Source organism: Copadichromis virginalis, linkage group LG22, assembly GCF_057382275.1.
Source record: "Copadichromis virginalis isolate Kocher_CV1m ecotype Utaka linkage group LG22, C_Virginalis_male_GT1.1, whole genome shotgun sequence".
NCBI lineage: Eukaryota > Metazoa > Chordata > Actinopteri > Cichliformes > Cichlidae > Copadichromis > Copadichromis virginalis.
Window position 1 is genome coordinate 35,223,620 of NC_140638.1, and position 22,476 is coordinate 35,246,095.

Here is a 22,476-nt window from a genome sequence, read left to right on the forward strand (position 1 = left end):
AAAACTCCGAGTACATTCTGTGATTTTGTTGTACTGACATTATTATGTTTGTGTCATCAGCACATGTGCTGTGCATACTTAATGGTGTCCTGTAAGCTTCAGTGTCTGCAGATACGCTGTGGTCCGCTTGGCTCTAAGCAGCATAGATTTTGGGAGTGCGAGGCTCCGAGCAGACGTTTACATGCCTGAGTGTGACCACGTGAACCTGCCTGCAGACGGCATAAACTGCAGTGCACCTACTACGTATGAATACAGGCAGACTTTAACAGGCATGGCTGCTCGTCTGCAGCCACATCAGAGGTTGGATTTGGACTTGAGGTGCTAATAGTTTAGTATAACAACGTCCATATTTACAGTTGGATGAAAAGTACAAAATGGGCAAAAATCAAATCAGTAAGTGAAGCGATTGGATGTCGGGCCTGACGTATCAGACTCGCATCCACCGCCGAGTAGAACCATCAGTTTGAACATTAAACACTTTCCCACAGAAAAAGGACAGAGTGGACAAAAGACAGGAGGCGGTCAGGCAAATGGGTTTCACGACTGTGCACTCGCTTTATTACCATTACACCCAGTTTGGCAAACACTGTTAATCTGGTGCCACATCGACAGGACAAGACATCAAGGTTATCTCTGCCATGGATTTCCAACAGCGCCGTCAGTGAGAGGAAGACTACGGATTTAATTGTGAGGAGAATGTTTTAGTAGCACCCTCCTGATTGACAGCTCTTTGAATAAACGTGTGTGTGTGTTTTGGGGGATGGGAGGTGGAATTACAAGTTGGCGTTATTTCAGGAGAGAGCTGCTGTCTCTGCCTCTTTTCTAGCCCTGCACACACACACACACGCTCACACACACACACGCTCACACACACACGCTCACACACATACACGCTCACACACACACACACACACACACACACACGCACACACGCACACACACGCACACACACACACACGCTCACACACACACACACGCTCACACACACACGCTCACACACATACACGCTCACACACACACACACACACACACACACACGCTCACACACACACACACACACACACACGCTCACACACACACACGCTCACACACACACACACACACACACACACACACACGCTCACACACACACGCACACACACGCACACACACACACACACACAGCAATAAAGAAAAACCCTCTCTGTGTCTCGGTGCTGCTACTCCGTTCCTGTCCCTGCAGCCTCAGAAACACTCACGTGCACACACACTGTTGGCTGGTATAACGTGAACAAATGAAGCACTCGGCTTTGGCGGCATCGAAGGGGCCCCTGAAATTAAGCTTGTGTTTATTTTTGCAGTGAAAGAAGAGGGAGGAAAAGATGAGCGTTTGAGGAGTTGGGGGAGGGTAGAGGAGAAGGGAGGAGTGTTTCTTTGTGGTACTGTACTGCTGGAGTAGGAGGGAGGATTACAAAACTCTGCCCTCTATCGGAATGCTGAGCTGCATGTGTGTTGTCTGTGTGGACGCCGTCTATCTGCTGGTGCAAACTGGAAGCATTCCTTGGAGCGCCACAGTTTTTCAGTGTGACAGATGTTTAATGTTTTATCCTGCTGGGGTTAGGAGAGGTGTGATCGTAGGGCTGAGTCTGTGTTTCTCATCTATTCTTTTCTTCTCCATTATCGGCCTGGCAGTGTGTTGGAAGGGTGTGGTGGATGAAAAGCGAAGGGAGAAAGTGTGCGTTTGTTTATTTATTTATTTATCTGGGGGGCACTGCTGACTGTAACAGTCATTATATTATGTAAAGCCTGGCAGCAGCGACAGTAACCAGGGGGAGGGGAAGTCTAAGTGAGAGAGCGTTGGGTGCCAGTTACTGACGTGCAGAGCAAGGCTAGCTGTGATTGGCTTCTCAGCGCAGATCTCTGGCTCATTAAACGTGGTGAGGTGGCTGGATCGGCGGAGGGGTTACACGAGCTGCTCGTGTTTGTACTCCCAGCAAATGGAGGCGACGACTCCACTGCTGCGTCACAAATTAATTAGAGGAAGAAGTGGCAGGGAGAGCCATGCTGTGGGACCATTAAGACTCCTCCCTGTGCTAAAGAGGCAGCTGTAGATGTGAGGTTAATAACTGACACGAGTGGAGGACAGGATGAACAGATTAGAGCGGTGAAAAGCCCGACACCATGAGGGGCACGCCAGAGTGACGCCAGCAGGTCGAATCTACCAATAGGAAGTGACAACGTGAGGAGTAAAATGTGTTTGTCAAGCAGTGCTCGAGTGTGTGTGTGCGCACGTGTGCGTGCGTGTGTGGTAATCGGAGCAGTAACCTCCAGACTGGGCGAATGGCGTCCAGGAGAGCAAAGGCCAGCTCCCAGGTCCAGAGCTGGAAGGATTGTAGTTTTCATTCGTTTTGTATTCATGTAGACCAGATGACTCACTTCATACATGACACTTGCTCCAGAGTTCTCCACCACACTGGACGTTGCACACCCACTGGCTGCTGGGGAAAATGTGGTTCTTGGAGGTTGTCTAGTCTAAGGTCTCCGTCTGATTTTCTACGTACGTTTCTCTACAGTCACTATAGAGCTACTGTAAAAAGTGCAGCACAAACCAGACACGGAGCCCGATTACCTTCAAAGTCAAAGTTGTGCCTCAGCGCTGTCTGGCCTCCACTTTCCTCTCAGCTTTGCCGACATGCAGAAGTCATTCATGCTAAACTATTTTATAGTAACCCAGAGGAGACGATCAATGAAATATATTGTTTAATCTGACTCGTCCATCTGAGTGAGTTTGCTGTCAGGTTCGCCCCCTGCTCTTCCTCATTACACACTGCTTTGTGTGTTTTGTCACGCTAACAGTGGAACTTAGCAGGGACAGGGTTTGCCTTTCCAACTGGTCTATGATCTGGTGGGGTTGTATCTTTGTTGCTCTTTGCTTTTTCTTATCGATCGATTTATTAATTTCTTTATTTTTTCCAGTCTACACAAAAATAGTATTCATCATCGAGCGCCATGCAAAGCTGTGTTCTCTGTATTTACATCTGCATTACATTATCTGGATTAGGAAAAGTGTAGAAATATACAAACGTAATCATGTTAATACCAGATTAAAAACTGATTCGAGCTCGGATCGCTGGGATAACTTGGAGTTGTTCCCCGTGGTTTCAGAGGAACGTGGGATTAACTTTGCTGACAAAGGGAGGAGAGAACATCTGGAATAAGGGTTGGGAAGGATTGGAGGTTCCAGAGTCGTTCAGCTATTGCACCCAATGTGGTGGATAACTGTACTCATGCTTTAAGTTACATAGAGGAGTGTGTTTGTTATCTGACCTGAACCTATTTGGGTTTAAGGTGGCTCTGCTGACCTGTCTGACCTCTCTTGTTTTTAGGATGGAGCAGATGTCTGAGGAGGCGCTGAGGCTGAACCTACTTAAGCGAGGCCTTGAGTCAACCAGTGAGCGAGAAGAGGCGTTGGCCAAGCGCCTCAAAATGGAAGGTCACGAGGCCATGGAGCGCCTGAAGATGCTGGCACTTCTTAAACGCAAGGACTTAGCTGACCTAGCAGCCCTAGATGTTGCAGGGAGCTTGGGAGATGGAAAAGGCCCTGGAGCCAGCAGCCTCCATCATCAGAGCCTAATGGGTGCTGCTTATGAGGAGAAGTTAAATGGGAGTCTGAGGCTGGGAAGCCACAGTAGCCCCGTTGGACCAAGTAAGAATGGAAAGGAGAACATCCTGGATGAGCCAGTCGACATGAGCGCTGGGAGGAGGTGGTGAGAATAAACATTTTAAACAGAAGGATTCTGTGTAAAGAGCAGGCATGTGCTTTATAGCATGTCCGTTTACCTGAATCCAGCCATCGTTTATCTGATTATTTGAAGGACAATACCAGTTCACCTTAGCAGCTAGTTTTACTCTGCAAAAGTAACTAGTGGGTGAAACCTTGGCTGTCAATGAAAATCTTCACTTTTGTCCTCGTTGGCACATTTTTGGCCACCGAACTGCAAGAAGTGTCCACGGCACACTGTCTCTGTGGCTTTTACATGACTACAGAGGGACCAACTTATTCCACAGGTTCAGTAAGAAATCTGTGGAATAGTCCACATACAGTATTTGGTGCCAGCTCGCCCCTACAGAGCAGGGCTTGTATGTACATTGTGTGCAAGGTGCATAGCAAAGGTTTAAACCACACGAAAAGTAACGAAAACCCTCAAGGGCCCAAATTACTAAACGGCACAAAGTAACACAGGTGTACCAAAGGTGTGGTTAGTTTTATGGCTGTTTTACAGTAATGAAAATGCACATGCAGCAGGGGCAGCTGTAAAAATCAGTCAGTTCTTCAGTAAATCGGCCCTCAAACTGTGGGGCTGATGAAATGTATAACATGGAACAATGACACAAGGGCACCACTAGCCTACATGTAATCTAGTGTTGCTATACAGTATGTTCAATCTTCTTTGATAAATGAAATGTGTGACAATGTACATTACTGTTTCTGTCCCCCAAACCTTTGTGTCTGGAGCTGGTGAAAGATTTGCTTTTAAGTTTAAGAATCAGCACATGGACGTTAGAAATGGGGCGCAGTTTCTTTGTTATTCTGCTTTTAACCAACGAGCATGACTAAAGATTCCCAACCTGTAAGCTGACTTCCATTGAACCTACCGGGAAAACCAGCAGAACAGATGTCAAGCGACCCCACGCAGTTTAGTAAAGCTGTCAGATCCTGTGATGATAAAGTACGACTTTAAATGCTGCAGAAACTGACTGCACTTTGTGTTTGATCTTTTTTTCTTACTAGTGATGCTGATCATGACAGACGAACTCCGTCACCGGATGTCATCATCCTGTCAGACAACGAGGCTTCCAGTCCCAGAACGACACCTCGGCCCGAGGAGCGTGTGCACAAGGCTAACCTGGACATGTTCAAGGTAAAAGGCATTCGCAGCACTCCTGCAAGGGGGCAGAAATAGACTGAATATGCTGTACAAGTCCTTTAACACTGGTGCATAAATCAAGTGTAGAGGTCGGTCGCTCAGATATTTCAGGATGCTACACTTAATGAGACCTGGCTTCACACCCTAAAAACCCTGCAGCTAGCTTAAGCCCTGCGGTCGGGGCGAGCGATGGTAGCAAAGCCACTGTTAGCTCACCCAGCAGATTGTCCTGAGCAGCAGGGAAAACAGGCCGGGTGGGTGACGGTCAGGAGGAAGCGTAGTCCTGAACTGAAGCTGCCGATGCACCACCAACCAAGAGTGATACCAGGAAGTCCTGATTGAAGCTTTTCCTTTTCACAGGAGCTATTAACACTGTTGTGTTTTTGTTTTCTTACTCCTGCACAGTTGGCGTGGAGCACCAATCATTTGTACATGTACAATGACAATAAAAGGCAATTCTGTTCTCTTAAGGAGGTGACTTGTGTGGGAGTAGAGCTTGGGTAGCTTCTCTGTACGGTGTTGTCACAAGGTTTTCAAGAAAGGAACAGTGGAGGAGTTGTGACCTTTTGAGTCACAGCACTTTCCAAAAGACATCTACTGTAATGAAATGAGTCTAATTTCATCCTGTATGTCAGAAGATCCAGAGTGTGATCAAAGTGGTGGATGGACTGTAATGTTTCCAGAGTCTGATTATAGATGCAGAGCAGAGGACGTCATTGTCAGCAGCTGTTTTAGCCGAGCAGAGTAATCAGGGAGAAGCTCTGAGTAAACGCAGATGGACAATAAACAACAACAAATATAAGTAATAGTCAGTGTCACATGTGTGAAACCTGCATGTTTCCACAGGCTGTCATGGAAACAGGAATACAGATGTGTCTAAATACCAGCAATGACATTACTACAGATGCATGAAGAATCCTGTGAATGAATTGGTCAAAATCACTTTTTCTTGACGTAAACAGGTTTTAAATTGCTGCTTTTGACTTTGCACAAAAGAATATTTCAGCCAAACGTGTCCTGTTTACTTTCTGCAGTCACATCCTGTGTCGATGCAGAAACACGACGCGCTGTTCAAACTGCAGCTTCTGTGTAGGTTTAGTCTGGTTTATACAGACTGGCTGTTGAGTTCAACGAGCTCGAAGTTGCCTCTGGTCTTATGTCCGGATATAGTGTGCCTTTCTAATTTTGTGTGCTCGTTTGTACCAGGGGAAAACAGGAGAGGAGAGGCAGCAGATGATCAAAGCTCTAAGAGAAGAGCTTCGTCTGGAGGAGGCTCGTCTCGTGCTGCTGAAGAAGCTCAGGCAGAGTCAAATGCAGAAGGAGAATGTGGTCCAGAAGGTCAGTGCTGCTGATGCCACACATTCTCACAGTCACGGCCACTGTTGGAGCTCTGCAGCTCTTTGCATCTGTCCGTGGTGCCTCGCCGTGGTTATGTGGGTTCAGTTCAAGTCACTTTTATTTGGTGCCAAATCAGTGTTTGCTCAAGGAGGCTTCAGTGTCTTATGTCATCACGGCAGCAGTTTGTCATGTTAATATTTCAATAATTTAACTAGACAAATATATTGCATAGACTGATCCTAACATAATAATAATAATAGTCTAATAGTTTATATCTGGAGAGCATGACCTATATAGACAATGGATAGTGCAGGATATTGGAAATCAGTATTGAAACATGTGTGTACCCCTTAGCTGCAGACGGTACTGTAATATTGTTCTAAATCAGGGCTCCCAAAACCGTGGCTCGGGGACCACTCGCAGCCCCCGCTTGCTGCCATATATGGACCTGTAGAAATAAAATGCAGTTTGACTGTTGAAGTGACGATTTTGTTTGTTGTTGAGTGAAATGTTAAAATAAGTTCGTCAAATGATTGAATATGAAGGCGACGTGAGCAGAGACACAAACATGACGGGTGTGTTAGTTCACTGACAGACTCACAAACTAATGTGCACACCTATGTCTGCACTTCTGTTAAATACGAACAAAAATAGGAAAAAAAGATTTGTCTTGTTGTAGAAAATTTGAATTTTTTTTAAACAAAACTACATTTTAGGGGAGATTTGTGGGTGTTTTCTTGTTTGTTTTTGTTTGCCCTCGCATGAGACAACAGTGCCAGCAGTGTCTCGTTTAGTTTGAGAGCCCTGCTCTAAATCATATGCAGTAAACATTTATATATGAAGAAAGCACCAGAAAATCAATCTGAGATATTCCAGTCTTGGTTTATCGTTGCTCTCTTGCAGGTCCCAGTGGTCCAGAATGCTGCGTCATCTGTGCAGCCTCCTCCCATCCACAGCTCTCCTGTCCTGGGGAAGCTACCTGTGAGGCCAGGTCTACACAACCCTGAGCCCCAGAACCTCCGCACTGCACAGGTGTGTGAGTGAGTGTGAGGCGAAGGGTACATTTTCATTAGAGATCACACCAGTGAAGTTCCTGTTTTCCAGGAACTGTGTGATTGTTGGGGTTCTGTAGTGTTGTCTCGACCTTGCACCTTAAACCAGCCGTGCTGACTTTAAATGACGTCTTTGACTCACAAAGAAAGAACAAGAACTACAGAAGTCACTCAGTGTAACCAACAGCAAAGCTGCACCAGTGTCTATGATGTAAATGAACCTTAGACGTTTTGGCTGTAAGAAAGGGTCATGTGACCATGTAGGACAGTAATGGAATCTGAAATGTCTCCTTTTTATCTGTAGTCACATTTTAAACTTCACCAAATGTAGAGTACTTACAGAGACGGCTCCGCACGCTGAACTCCCGCCTTTTGTTGATGTCTTTAGCAAAATGTCAGTTTTCTTTGAGACTGAATCCACGTCTCTGCTGTGGGACAGCGTGGATATGCTATCAGTGACTCCAGGTTAGCCTATCTGATTTACTGAGATGATTCATCGCCTTGTTGGTGGTTGCACCACTCACTGTAGAGGAATGTTCTTACCAAGTACGGTCTTGTTTTCATCTTTTAGCCAATGATACATGCCAGTTTTTAAAAACTGTGCAAGCTTTCAGTTTTGAGACTCAAAAGGGAAAAAAACTAAATCTTCTGGATTTTTAGCTCCAGATAAAATTTTGAGCTACGGTGGATAAAAAAGCACTTAAACATAGAAGAACGTGCTTGTGTGAATGAGCCATGGTGTGTATTATCCATTTACAGTAAACCAGGTGAGCAGGTGTCATTTGCAGACATCAGGGATTTTCTCTGATCTCTGCTGAACAATGAAACCCTTTGTTGCCCTTCTCCTTTCTGCAGGGTCACACAGTCATCCGGTCAGCAGCTAATGCAAACTTGCCCCCCATATTGATGTCTCAGCGAGTGATAGCACCCAACCCTGCCCAGCTGCAGGGCCAGAGGGTCGCGTCCAAACCTGGGATGTCTCGTTCCAGTTCCAACAGCATGGCTAATGCTGTCAGCTACCAGCAGGTATAGAGTCAAACCGACCTGGGGTAAAGCATTCTTTTGAGAAAGGTGTGAACTTGTATGGTGAATGGTAGGACTGCCTAGAGAGAGATCACTGATCAAATCCTTTACATATGTGGCTTTTCTCAGTAATAGAGGGTAGGGCTGGGCCATATTATACCGTTCACGGTAATACTGTTAGGCAACGATAGGAAAATGAAATATCGCGATAGAATGGGAGTAAAACGCGCATGCGCAGTGCCTTTGTTTTCATACGCACATGGCCGCTTGTTGAGTGAAACAGATGAACCAGAATTGGTTTGTAAAAATGGAGCAACTTCAGTGATGTGGAACTGGTTTGGTGTTTGTCCGTCAGATACACAACAAAGCACATTTTTTTGCAGAACATGCAAGCAGCCGTCGTTATTGTCGTATTTGTCGGACTAAGATGCTCTTAAATCTGGAAGTAATCTGGGTCCTAAACTCCGTATACTTCAGGTCAAACAAACACTGCAGCATCACTAAGAGTTAAAAACTGTCTAAATTGTTTCATCTTTAATAAAACGATCAGCATTGCTGCTTTACCAGGTGTAACTATGAAGTTTAACTTCCAGGCATCCATGAAAACTAAAGTTATTACATTTAACGGAGTTAGACGTTAGCAGGAAGCTAGCGGAAGTTAGCTCGCTAGTTTCGCTAGTTACCTAAGCATGATATAGCATGTTCTGACTGAGAGATTTCTGAAAAAATTCAAACGTACAGCTCTGCTATCACTTCCAACATAAATGAAGACAGGAAACTAAACAGCAGTGACGTTTGTAGGGTTACTGAAGTTGGGCTAGCTGCTATATAATGATGTGCTACGTGATCGCTAGCGACACAGCTATGTTAGCATAACATAAACAGTGAAGCTGGAGGACGAACACTAACACTTTTCCACTTATAAAAGTTAACGTTAAGGTTTCTGATAGTTAGAGACAAATGCAATCGCATGGCAGGATGCTGTAAACGGACCAAACTTCAGTCAGGAGAACAACTGAGATAATCCATCCACAATACGAGGTTAGTCATTAATATACTGCAACAACATGGGAATAGAGCAGCTGCCAGAGAATTCAACATTAATGAATCAATGGTACAGAAGTGGAGGAAGCAAGAAGAATGAGTTGAATAAAGTTTGATTTATCTGACTGCTTTGTTTCGCTTAATGTGCCTTATAATCCCGTGCACCTTATGGTCCGAAAAATGCGTCCTGCACACTGCAGTTTAATGTTACAAAGCACCTCTTTTTAACTTCAGTGGATATTATACATGGTTATACTCAGGATATGTCAGCCCATTTCTACTGGAAATGCCTTTTGGTTAAACTTTCAGCAAGGAATTTGCATTTGCACTGTTACATTTTTATAAAGCTTTAATGTACATAAAAACCAGCTTCTTGTTTAAGTGAAAATAAATGGAAGGTTGTCTTTTTGCACTAGTAATGTTGTGGAGTTGTATTTTGTCTCGCATCAATTATATCGTCAGTTATATCGTTATCGCAAATTTTCAAATATATATCGTGATAAATATTTTTGGCCATATCGCCCTGCTCTAATAGAGGGTGTATATCTCTCTGCAGGCCAGTCAGGTGGCAGCTTCCCAGCGCTCAGGCTCCAGTGCCATGTACATGAACCTGGCCCACATGCAAGCAGCAGCAGCTGGGGCCGGCGGTCTGGGCGGAGCTTCGGCCGTCAGCCCGTCCACCATGTCTGGTTCAGCCAGCGGAGCGGTGAGCTCCATGGCAGACCAGGCGAGCAGTCAGGCAGCAGCCAAGCTGGCCCTAAGGAAGCAGCTGGAGAAAACCTTATTGGAGATCCCTCCACCCAAACCCCCAGCCCCTCTCCTGCACTTCCTGCCCTCTGCTGCCAACAGTGAGTTCATCTACATGGTGGGCCTCGAGGAGGTGGTGCAGAGTGTGCTCGACAGTCAGGGTAAGTAAATATCAGATATTGGGGGAGGAAACATCTGCAGCAAATCTTTGATTTATACCTAACCCGTCAAATTGAACTGACAGACAAACCATGAATACGGTATATTTAAATAAATACGTAAGCGTTTGTGTGTTTGCACCAAACTCCTTTGGTTGTGTGAGCATGACCCAGAGACCATTTTGATAATAATTATAAAAATTTGCCAAGACTTTGTGTGCTGACTAAATCTCCCCAGCAGGTGGTGCTATTGTTTCTTCTGTCCATAGTTTGTGCATCGCAATAACCAATCAAGGCTTAGCAGAGCCAGAAGCAGGAAGTTCTTCTCGTATGTGCGGTCATGGTTGAGAAATCATTGTCCCTGAATCCAGCTCCATCCTTGTAGCACTGCCTTTTTACCCTGTCAGCCTTTAAAGGTCTGAATACAGGAGGCTACACCTGGCACCTGTCTGCTCAGCTGTGCTTGAATCACTAAGAGCAGAACAAAGTGCCTTCAGTTTGTGTCAGGAGTGCTGTGATGACTTTAAGGTTTAAAGTAAATTCTGGGTGTGCGTCTGCTCGAGCACCGCCTGTCGCTGTAGCTCTGTCGTTGTTAACGGAGTCCTGTCTGTAGGTAAACTCAGAGGGACGCTGGCCCGTCTGGAGCCTTTCTTCTGCGCCCAGTGCAGAACTGACTTCACCCCCCACTGGAAGCAGGAGAAGAGTGGGAGAATCCTCTGCGAGCAGTGCATGACATCCAATCAGAAAAAGGCTTTGAAGGCAGAGCATACCAACAGGCTGAAGAATGCCTTTGTGAAGGCCTTACAACAGGAGCAGGTTAGCAGCTTATGTACCTGCATCATGCTGGCTGATTCTTACTCTCACTTAAGTTTGTTTATGTCACGAGATTGTGTGGCTATCACAATTTTACTGTCTAGCCACACAAAGTGTTGTCGTCTGGTGTTGGTAGCAAAGTGATAAATAAATAATAGGGACACAGTTGGGACTGCGTTTCATGTTTTTAAACATCCGAGTCACTAATGAGCACGTTGTCGTTCTGACTCAGCAGAGCCTCACCTGGCTTCACCCTAAAAAGCTGGTGTCAGCTAGCTAGGTTAACCCAGGGTTTTCACTGCATGGTCACATCACAGGGATGGCATTGGCAGCATCTGGATAAATAAGTCTGCTGTGAGCAGAGCAGCTGATTTTAAAAAGGAAGTTAAAAGTGCTCCAGAGCTTTTCAGTACTGAAAACCCTGAATTAGTGCTGAAGTTACTCAGATAAGATGTAATCCTGCTTTGCAGTCTCTTTGTTACCACACCTAAACTCCCAAACATAGCTGGGGTATTTGGTAGTGATTGTGGAGTCGTTGAATGTAAGTACATGGTGGCACCAATGCACAAGACTCCTGAATGTGGTTCTCTTGTTAGGAGATTGAACAGAGGCTGCAGCAGCAGGCTGCTCTCTCTCCCAGCTCAGTCCCTACCAACGCCTCCAAGTCTGACACCATGATCCGACATCATGCCCTCCGCCAGGTATGTTCCAGCAGAGAGTCCACTATTAACTTGGAAGGAATAAGGAGATGTATGGTGCTCGTGTGTATGTATTCCAAACCAAATGTGCTTCAAGCAATAACTAGCAAATCTCTGGTTCTTAGGCTCCCCAGCCTCAGGCCTCCCTGCAGCAAGGGCTGTCGAACTCTGCACGAGGGGTCCTGTCCAACTTTGCCCAGGCCTCCCAGCTCTCTGTGGCCAGCAGCCTCATGGGCATGACCAGTGCCAAGCATTGTGGTGGCAGCAACAGCAGCAGTAACAGACTGCAGCATGACAACCGTCGGCAGATCTACAACATCCCAGGTACCTACACCTTTGCCCTTTCTGCTTGATGGGTGAGGGTCCGTGTGTGTGTTTTGTTTCCTGCTGTGCATCTTAGTCAACATCAGCCATTCGTAGGTTTATTAGCTCCACCCAGGACGTTGTGTTTTGTCTTTCTGTCTGTAAACACGACAGCTCAGAAACTATGGAATGAATTCTGATAAAACTTTGCAGGGGTGTAGAGCGAAGGCGACAACCAGCCATTCAAATCAGCATCCACCAAGGTCTTTAACATTAGCTTAAGCAGAGACGTGGCTATCAGCAAGTCAGAAGGTCAGGACGAGTTACACTGTGGCTTTATAGAAAGCATATGATTGGGTGTTGGGGGGTGGAGGGGTGGGGTCGACTGATACTGCACGAAGACAGAGGAGTATGTGAGGGTGGTGCAGAATATGTGACAGTTGGATTATATAAGCCTGGGAACAACTCTGAGTGCAGTCTTGTTTACATGGATGTGAATGAGAGTGAGGCAAATATGCCAGAGAAGGTTATCTGGGGTCAATCATTCAAACAAACGGGAGAAGGTGAGGACGCAGATGTTTCGCTGTGTCCACCTCTGTATCGATGTCGTTTTATTGCTGTTTCTTTACATTCAAAAAATTCTAGTAAACGTATAAAATAAGAAAATAAGGCTAGTTCATGTCAATAGCAACAAAACAAAAGGTCACTTACAAATGTTTGAGCCTTAAACTCTACAAAGTGCATCTTCTCTGAATGTTGTCCTTCTGCTTCCACAGGGTTAAACATTGCCTATCTGAACCCAGCGGCTGTCGGAGCCCATAAGAGCTCCAGCTTAGCAGACCGGCAGAGAGAGTACCTGTTGGACATGATCCCGCCTCGATCCATATCGCAGTCGATCACTGGACAGAAATGAGCCCTGTCCAGCTCTTGCCCCTTGAAGCCACCTTCATCTTCATACCTAAACCATACCGAAGCACTCCTAAATCAGTCGATACCCTCTCCTCTTCACCTCTCATCGCATGCAGTGCCTGTCCATGTGCCTACCTTAAACTGACCCATAAAAACCCCACCAAGTTGGACAAGGACTCTAAACGACCAGTGCATTTGACATGCTCTTAATATAGTAAAATCCTTCTTCTTCAGTCTATTTAAGAATTATAATTCCCCTTATTATAACTGGTGGTAGCATTATTATTCCCACAACTACCATATTTGCTTCTGTTACTATTACTCATTATGCTTTTTCCTTTTGATGGTTTGTTTTTCTGCTGTTTATCTTTGACTCTGGGTAGTGACGGCCTGTCGTTGTCGGTTTCTTTAGGCCAAGGTCATATAGGATTTTTTTTTTCTTTATAATTTGTCCTACAGCTTAGCTGCGATTGTTGCTAGTAACAGAAGATCAAGATGATGCGTTCTGGTTGCTATGCAACTTACAAGCTTTGTAAAATAGTCTCGACTTGGATGAAACAGTGGAAAATCCCGATGGGTACAAAAACAGACAGTTTGAGGCTCTGCATGCTCTTGAAAAGAGGATGAAGAACCCATTTTAAAAATGGAAAAGCTGGAGGGAGGGAAGGAGGGAGCAGCAGAGCACCCACACCTGTACAATCTCCCTAAAAGGGCCTGCTTCACAGCGACACACAGCCAAAATTCTGATATGCTAAAGTTAAGTTTCAGGACAGCGCCGGAGATTCTGCCACCAACAGAGTTAATGAACTGGAAGCGAGCGACAGACGAAAGCAAAAGAAAATCCTATGTGATCGGCGTTCGGATAATCTTTCCTTTGCTTCCACCGTCGTTCACGAAAAGCTTCTTATCAGGTTCTTCATTTCAGATTGAAACAGTAACACACTTTTTTATGCTGGATGATACTTAAGTTGTACTAATCACGATGGACAGTCACAGCAGTTTACCATCTGCCTCTTCAGGAGACCAGCAGTCAGTCGAAGCTCCAGCGAGACGGAAGCTGACAGGCCGAGTGTGTCGTCTGTGTACCTGCCAAGTATTGGGGCTGCTGATGCTCTTCATTCAGACAGAAACCTGTTGGTCCCATCCCATTTCACTATTTCCCAGTGACCTACTAAACCACCTCACCCATACTCCCCACCCCAAACCTTCGGCTGTTCAGTATGCACAGACTGAACCCTTTCACCCCGCTGTTCCTCGTGGCATCGCGTGTTCTTTGAGAGAGCGAAAAGACCTCAAAGCTAAAGGTGGAAGCATATTTTGTGCGTCCAAACCACAGACTCTGTAACTACAAATCTGGGTTCTTCTTCTTTTTATATTTTGGTTTTTAGATTATTTTCTAAATGTTGTGCAACACCCATTCCCAAACCCTAACTACTATTCCCATCCCTACCTCATCCCTTTTTGTTTGTTTGTTTAAACTTTATGCGGCGTCTCCTAATAAAATGGTTGCGTACCTGAGAGGTACAGCTGCCGGAGACGATAATAATCAACATAAAACAGAAACTATTAAAATGTCTGTATGGATTATGTATAGATACCTAGCTTCAGAGAAAAAGGACGTGGATTTTATCTTTTAAGGAGAGGCATGGCTCAATCATCGTGTGTCTGCTCTGCACACACGTTTCCTCTCCAGAGGAGCAAATTAGATGTTTTTGTATGGAGAAGAGTTAAGAGTGGCTGCGGTCTGGATGCTGGCTGACGGCTAACCAGAGTCCGGTGAGACGCTCCGATTTCACCGAGGTGTGTTTTGTGTTTCTCGTTTTGCTTTATTTACAGGCTCATGTTCATAATCCCCAAAAGATGTTTACATGCTTTTAATGTTCAAAAACACTTTATGATCCTGCACTTCTACAAATGCTCCGTTTGAGTTTCTGTCGCTTTAAAGCCCTCCTTCCAAAATTCCAACTCCACTCTTATTGGTCAGCTGTGATGACACAAGCAAGGCAAAGTTGGTGACATAGCTGAACACTTTGTGGGCTTCTTAACAAAGGCCTTACCTGAAGCCACCACAGGATGACTACATGTTGCTTCTATCCCTGAGGGCGCTCACTGAAGTCACAGCAGAGCTGACGTTGGTCTTGATGGCGTTATTTGTCACTACTTGTTCTGTTGTTGACAACATGAACAGGAGGAAGTCGATGAAAACAGGTTTGTGTGGAACGTCTCTTTGTTGAAACAGCTCAGTTAGCATGTTAGCATGACCAGTGCTAAATGGACTGGTAGCGCTTTTCTGCTCTGAGCGCTCAAAGCGCTTTACACAACTCGGTGATTCACCCAATCACACAAGCGCTGTCTGACTAACATTCACACACATTCACACTCCGATGGACGCATCGGAGAGCAACCTGGGGTTAGCATCTTGCCCAAGGATATTTGGCGTGCAGACTGGAGCAGACGGGGATCGAACCACCAACCTTCCGATCAGTAGGCCACCTGCTCTGCTGCTGGTGTGTCACCTCCAGTCATGCTCCAGTTGTTACTCCTTTGAAACATGCACAAAGAAGTTATCGAACACACTGAATAAAGTTTGGAGAAAAGCTGAAAGAGACACTCAACTTGTTGATAAATGACTAAATCCTAATTTACTCTCTGCAAATGTTGGACCTCAGTCCCAGCTTTCATTTCACTGGTGCCCAGTTTGTACATGTATCTAGAAGATGGAGTTACTCCACTCATATTCTGACACATAACCCTTACAGAGCCCAGTGTCAGGCCTGCACCCCGCTCTCACTCATGTGACAGATCACTGCAGCAAGTGTGCCGTTGGTAATGGACCGGTTCTTACGCAGCCCTTTGCTACTGTACCTGAGCACTCTGCGCTTTATACAACGTAACCTCATCCACCCAAACACTTTTTCTCTTTTTGCTCAAGCGTTTTCTCTCTAACATTCGTACTGTGATGGATGCATCGGGCACAACTCGGGCTCAGTATCCTGCCCCAGGATGTTTGACAGGGATTGAACCACCGACTCTCTGGTTAGTAGTTGACCTCCTGCTCGAGCTCCCGAGCTACAGCTGCCCCTTTGTGTTTGTGTAAAATGATCCATTGTTGTTGTTCTTTGGTCGCACATCAGTTACAGAGTTCTTATTGCAAACTAAATTCCATCTCAGTCCCAGGATCGGTAATGTTTACCATTGGTTAAAGTGACAGCACTCGTCGTTCAGATGGAGAACTTTTGGCATGAGAGTGAAACTAGTGAGAAGAACCAATCGTTCAATGTTATTACGAACAGACTCTTCGCCTGTTCCAGGCCCATCTTCGCTGTGCTCTGGATAAGAAACGGTGAAAGTTGGTGACATAACTGTCACTGGGCTTTTACATGAGCAGCTCTCAACGCTGCAGCAGAGTAATGTGCAGTTTCCAAAGTGTCAGGAAATGTTATTCTTCCAACATAGTTGTGGAGTTGAGACGGGTTGAAAACTGCGGTGCTGTCAAATGAACAGAACTAAGCATCTGATGGTGTTAATCCACTTTTATCTATTTATCATGCAAGTGTGTGTTTTCACAAACCATTTGAAGTATTTTCATGACGACGTCGATGGTTTTGCTCCGGACTAAACCTCTAAACCTGCCCAAACCCAATCTGTCTTACACAGGTTGGACAGTTGCTTCATCACAGTTAGTTTGAGACCTAACAACAGCTGTCACAACCAGCAGTGTTAGATTGTGGTTGGCTGCCTACAGACAGCAGGCAGAAAGCTCGTTTTCCCATAAACGTAACTTTTTCTTCTTCTTTCTTTTTTGCTTATCTTGCCTTAGTGGACCATCACAGTGGATTTGAAATCAAGGTGTTATTGAAATGCAGACTTTGTTTTAATTCAAAGGGTTTAAACAAAAATATTGCATCACCTGTTGAATCTTTTTTACATCTTTCAGAGGCTCAAAAGTATTTGGACAGACTGCTGTAATTTTAAATGTACGGATTATTTTTAATACTTCACTGAAATCCTGTGCTGTCAAAGACTGCCCGAAGTCTCGAACCCACGGACATCACCAGCTGTTTCCTCCATCGTGATACTCTGCCAGGCCGTTATTCCATTTACTCCAGCTGCCTTCAGCTGCTTTTTGTGTGTGTTTGCCTTCAGATTTGCCTCAATACTCAATCAATGTCCCATTTCTTTGTCTCAGAAAAGCTCTAGGGTTGCTCATGCAGTATGTTTGGGACATTGTCCATGTGCACTGAGGTGTCATCCAGTCAGTTTTGGAGCATTTGGCTAAATCTGAGCAGAGATCCTGTACACTGCAGAATTCATCCTGATGCTTCTGTCACGTCACCAATAAGTTGTTTTCAGGCATGCATACGTATGCCACAACACTGCCTCCACCTGCTCTTTTAGATATTCTTTGTAAATGTCTCATCTGTCCTGGTTGATGGAGCGTAACCACCTTCATGCTGAGAGTTCCCATGATCAGCTAAGTACAAGTTCAACAGTCACCATTAATTCCACATCTGTTTTCTCCTTTGTCAGGGAACAATGAGGGAGTCTGACCACGAATCTGCTTGTCTGTCAGTTGTCCAGTTACTTTTGACCCTTGAAGAATCAGTCAGTCAACAGTCAATGCAACACTTCTGTCAATTAAACCAGAAAGTCTGGTTTTGTCACATGTTGATTTGGTTTCAAGTCCACTGTCGTTGTGTGAAAGGCAAAATTTCATGGTCCAAAAACCTCTGGAAATAACTGTATGATGGTGGTGTTGAAGGTTTGGGAGGGAACATGAGCAATCTTCATAACTGTAATGAGGCTGTGCAGACAGCAGGTTATATGACCAACACATCATTCAGACTGCAGTCGAACCCTCTCATAATCTACGCAAGGAGAACGTGTTCAGGTCAAGTCTTTGGTGTTGTTGGTGACAACACTCGGCTATTTCGAGCAGTGTTCAGTTAACGTGCAGTATTATTCACAGCACACTGGCCCTCCAGGAGTCTGACGCATGCAGATTACTGATGATGATCTGCGACAGCATCCCGGCAGATTCAGATTATTGATAGAGACCTTGGACTAACGTGTAGTGAAACATGGCTGACCTGTTGCAAAGGACTCCGCATGACCTGACACGACCTCTGGCCGCCATGTTGGATTTCTTCAGGTCTCGGGTACCAGCTGATGTTTCTCACAGAAACGTTTACCTCGGTTTGTGTACGGTGTTTGAATGTCACAGATTACAGTTGTTTCTCTGATCCTTTGGTTTATGACTGAGCAGCTGCACAACTACACTCAGTTCATTGAAAAGTGTTTGCTAATCCACATGAACTGCTCCTTTTTAAAAATGATTCACATATTGCAACTTGACATTGGCATTTAGCTTAAAGCACTGCTGTGTTCAAGTAAAAGGCACATGTGAATGTACGAGCCAGAGAAGTGATGGTAGCAGTTAAGACCAAAAATACAGTTTTAAGAAAATGGATAAAAGAGCTTCTCTCTAAAGTACGTCAGCACTTCATCAGCTAATCTTTGCAGGTCGGTCACAGTAGTCTTCTCCTGTTTAATGAGCCCACCAGCCAAGAAAATCACCTGTAAGCTGCACGCGGGACGATTTTTGGTCCATAAAGAGAGCAGCACCAAATCATGACAGAGGAGTGTTGAACACAGTGGAAAGCAAAACTATCCAAAAACATGAGTTTTGCATCTGAAAGCACTTTGAATGGTCAGACGACAGTAGAGAAGGCAACACTGTCCTGAGCTTCTTCACAGCTCAGGACAGTGTTGGAGTTCACATGATGACCCATGGAAAGGTCAGTGTTTCCTCTTATGCCCAGTTTGAGAGCTGTTAGTTTCCCCTCTCCCTAATTCAGCTGTTTTCTCACATGTGCATCTTATAGCCTACTAACAATCAAAGTGTGTTATATTGTTATTGACACAGGGATAGAAGTTTCAGTGTTCAAATCCACAGATTGTGGCTGATACTCTCGTAAGTTTCTCAAATTTGCTTAAATATGAAGGTGGGTGCTGTAACAGTCTAAGGCCTGTCGCCCTGCAGTGAACGCGCTGCCTCATAAAGGCTGTACGATACAGTAATGTCAACTTTTATTACAGTGTTACTGAACGAATCCTAAGCAAGTATCGGTACTGAGTCGACTCTGATGAAGCTCCGTGTGAATCCATCTGTGGTTCAAAGCTCAGCTCCAATAAGCCCTGCATCGTCTACACGCGTATAGTGTTTGTGCGTTTTTTTTGTTTGTTTGTTTTGTTGTGCGTTCTGGTTGTGTCCAAGTAATCCAGACCTGCCTGTCACTACTACAGAATGATCCAGTGACAAACAGTCCACAGAGAGCGATCCAAGATCCCTGCTGTGAGCTGGCACTATGTGTATAAAGACTGAGCTGAATGGGAGACAACGTTTGAAATTGGATGTAGCGAAACGATACCTGAAATCTATTTTTGCTCCAACTCCTGGTCCGATCTGCTTTAGCTGCAAAGCTAAAGTTTAAATGACAAAATAAGCTCCCGTCTCTCTTTTTGCAGATGCATTTATACATCTTTGTATTTGAACTTTGTTCTTTTCAACATCACTTTTTAGATTTTCAAGTCATTCTTTATTCTAAGGATTTGTTTGTTTTCTTTCTGTCGCAGTTAAAAAAAATATTGACTATGAAATAAATGACACAATATTTGCTAGGTTTTAAGTGATAATGACTTATTGTACATATGCATTTTTTCCTCCGTTACTGAAAAAAGAAATTAAATGGTTGTACATTGTGTAGAAAAGCAAACAAAAAGCCATGAATATTGTGAAGCTTGTCATTTCGTTTTGTGATCACTGTGTATTATTGTGTAACAAATGTGCAAAATGTTTGGGATTCCTTTTCTTTCGCCCGTTCTGCTTCTTGAAGCAGCCTTGCTGGTTGCATTTGCTGTTATTTTGAACTAGTTAGCGTTTGCAGGGAAGTGCTCACTGGTTCAGATCAGAATGGTCTGAAACTCCCGTCTGAATACTTCGACGCATTAAACTTTAGATACCTTCAAATTACTTGTTGATGGAAACACTCTGATTGGTCGGACTCGGTGGGCCTAGCCCTCACTGTCAGAACGCCGTCACGTTGGCGAAACCACCTCTCGTAATTACGTTTCTGTGTTTTGATGGAAACGATTACTGCTCCCCGGTTTGTTACACGCAGGCAGACAGCGGATCGACACGAACCACTAAGACGCAGATTCTTACAACTGTTGAAACTTTTTGTTTGTTTAGCTTTTTCGTAAAGAAGCGCTCGCCCTGAATCAGTGACCACTTTTTCTGCCGACACCAGCATACAACACGTATGATACTGTACTGTTTGGCTTTATCTTCTATTAATTGTTGTTGCTAATGCAGGGAATGATTTAACTGCAAAATCATTGTTTCTTTTTGCATAGTGTTGACAATTTTAAATATCTGGGAAGTAGGAACGAATGATAAAACGGACCAGAGACTAATCAGACTAATTTTTGTTTTACTTGCATCAATCCTGACCTTTTGCACATACTTGATATTTAACGGTCTTCAAAAAAAACGTCAAGAAAATAATGCTGTTTGAATACTGCCAGTTGATTGACAATTATGCATTGATTGAAAAAAAATAAGCTAATTTTGGAGGAAATAACTTTGTAATATTTATCTCTTGCAAGCTATGTTTAATAAAGGTTGAAACAATTTGCTTCAAAGTGTCAACGTCATTCAGCTTTCTTCTTCTTCTTCAGCGACGCTCTGGGCAGCGTTTTCAGCCGATCTGTCCCGACCACTTTTCCTCTGGTCTTTTCATTAATTTCTCCTCAAAAACAGTCTCCATCTACCCCAACAACATACCCCGGATCACCAAGGAGCTCAAGGAAATCCTTAATTTAAAAAAAAGAGGATTTTCTTTTCCGGCTCTGCTCTGGATAAAAAGGAGGTCAACAGGGAGGTCAAGAGCCCCTTAAAAACTGCTAAACTGGAGTATAAAAACACTGTTGGAAAAAAATTCACCACAGGGGACCTCCACTCAGCCTGGCAGGGCCTCAAAACCATGGCCTCTGTGAATACTGTGGTCACCACCTCCAGAACCATCCAGGTTCTCATTCTTGGCCTGTTTATGCCATGCCCTTATCTTTAACGTCTGCTCCGTTGTACCTTAATTGGCCCTTGGGGATAAATAAATAAAGTCTCTCTGATTCTGATTCTTTAGCCGTTTAAATCAGCTGTGTTGGATCAAGCACACCGGCCCTCGAGGCCTGGAGATCCCCACCCCTGGATTAGGCGTTTATATCATGTACACAACGCAGTACTCTCCACTAGGTGGCAGCCTGGAGCAACAAACCATTTCCCGGGTCAGCTGAAATTTGACCTGTGTCGAAACAGTTTCCATCTGGAGAGCTTGAAAGAGCCTCCAGGAAAAGTAGAATGAAGCAGACTGATCAGGACTCAATCTGAACCCAGCTCTCTCCATTTCAGCACCGACGAATGTGTTTTTACTGTAACTTGTTTCATGATGTCACTTCTTGATTTTTCAGTGTTGACTAAACAGCCATCCTCTGTGAGCTGCTTTGAATGAACTGGTACATGCAGGGATCAGGGCTGGTGGACACACACACACACACACACACACACACACACACACACACACACACACACACACACACACACACACACATTATTTGGAGCAGCTGTTACAGTATTGTTTCTGCGCTGTGTCATAACGTGACATGTTGACTGTCTGCCATACTGCATTTGAGATGCCATCTACTGGAACATGCAAAGTTACAAAGCAGAATAGAATAGAAATGGTTTTTGCCTGAATATTAAATATTATTGTAGCATTGATCCTAAAAAGCGCTCTGTGGGTTTTATGGCTCTTTAAGTCATAAGACCACTGCTAACAGAATCAGCTCCCAGCCCAGAGCAGATTTACTGAGCGCTCGCTAACAGTCTTATCTGACTCCTGCTCCTGCCTCCTTTGAGCGTATCAGAAGGTTCCTGTAACGGCGATGCATAGTTTGAATAGACTTTTCTAAAAATAAGGCTGTCAGACATGTATTTACTTAAGGATGTTTGCAGAAATGCCCGTGCTTACACGGAACCGTTGGACGGTTGGTAATAAACAAGTGTCACATATCTGTTTCTGCCATCATACTGAACTCGTACTGTTACCAGTTAAACATGTTGATGAAGTCTTTGTGCACATGCAGGAAAACAACGAGCTGCATCTCACTCCCCTTTTGTCTAGAGCGCCAGTCATTACACAACACAACCACAATCATGTGACCTGTAAAAAAGGAGAACAGCTGCATTGATGTGACGGTGGGCGGGGCCGGCTCTGTGTGGAACGTGTGGAACATGACGTTCTCTGAGTGTTTACATATAGATCTGCCTGAAGGACGGGAACACGGTAGGTGGACGACCTCGAGTGTGTAACTATAGTGCAGTGCGACCTTCCAAAGTGCTTCAAACCACACAGCCTCCCTTAAG

At 44.7% G+C, this 22,476-nt stretch overlaps 1 protein-coding gene across 3 annotated transcripts in view; it reads left to right on the forward strand.

The window, feature by feature from the left end:
* gatad2b (GATA zinc finger domain containing 2B) overlaps nucleotides 1–20,696 on the forward strand; it is a 44,002-nt gene extending 23,306 nt beyond the window's left edge. The window contains exons 2-12 of one of the 3 annotated variants that reach the window (XR_014917381.1): nucleotides 3,366–3,746; nucleotides 4,772–4,901; nucleotides 6,114–6,245; nucleotides 7,149–7,277; nucleotides 8,153–8,323; nucleotides 9,921–10,272; nucleotides 10,883–11,085; nucleotides 11,679–11,783; nucleotides 11,906–12,104; nucleotides 12,860–13,903; nucleotides 14,012–20,696. Coding sequence is in view for 2 of the 3 variants with exons in the window: in XM_085445313.1 (XP_085301439.1) it covers nucleotides 3,367–3,746; nucleotides 4,772–4,901; nucleotides 6,114–6,245; nucleotides 7,149–7,277; nucleotides 8,153–8,323; nucleotides 9,921–10,272; nucleotides 10,883–11,085; nucleotides 11,679–11,783; nucleotides 11,906–12,104; nucleotides 12,860–12,996 (1,938 nt within the window). In the remaining variant the exon portion in view is untranslated. Of the gene's footprint in view, nucleotides 1–3,365; nucleotides 3,747–4,771; nucleotides 4,902–6,113; nucleotides 6,246–7,148; nucleotides 7,278–8,152; nucleotides 8,324–9,920; nucleotides 10,273–10,882; nucleotides 11,086–11,678; nucleotides 11,784–11,905; nucleotides 12,105–12,859 lie in introns of all 3 variants that reach the window. The other 2 variants (XM_085445314.1, XM_085445313.1) reach the window with 2 other exon arrangements.
* Nucleotides 20,697–22,476: the final 1,780 nt, after the last annotated feature.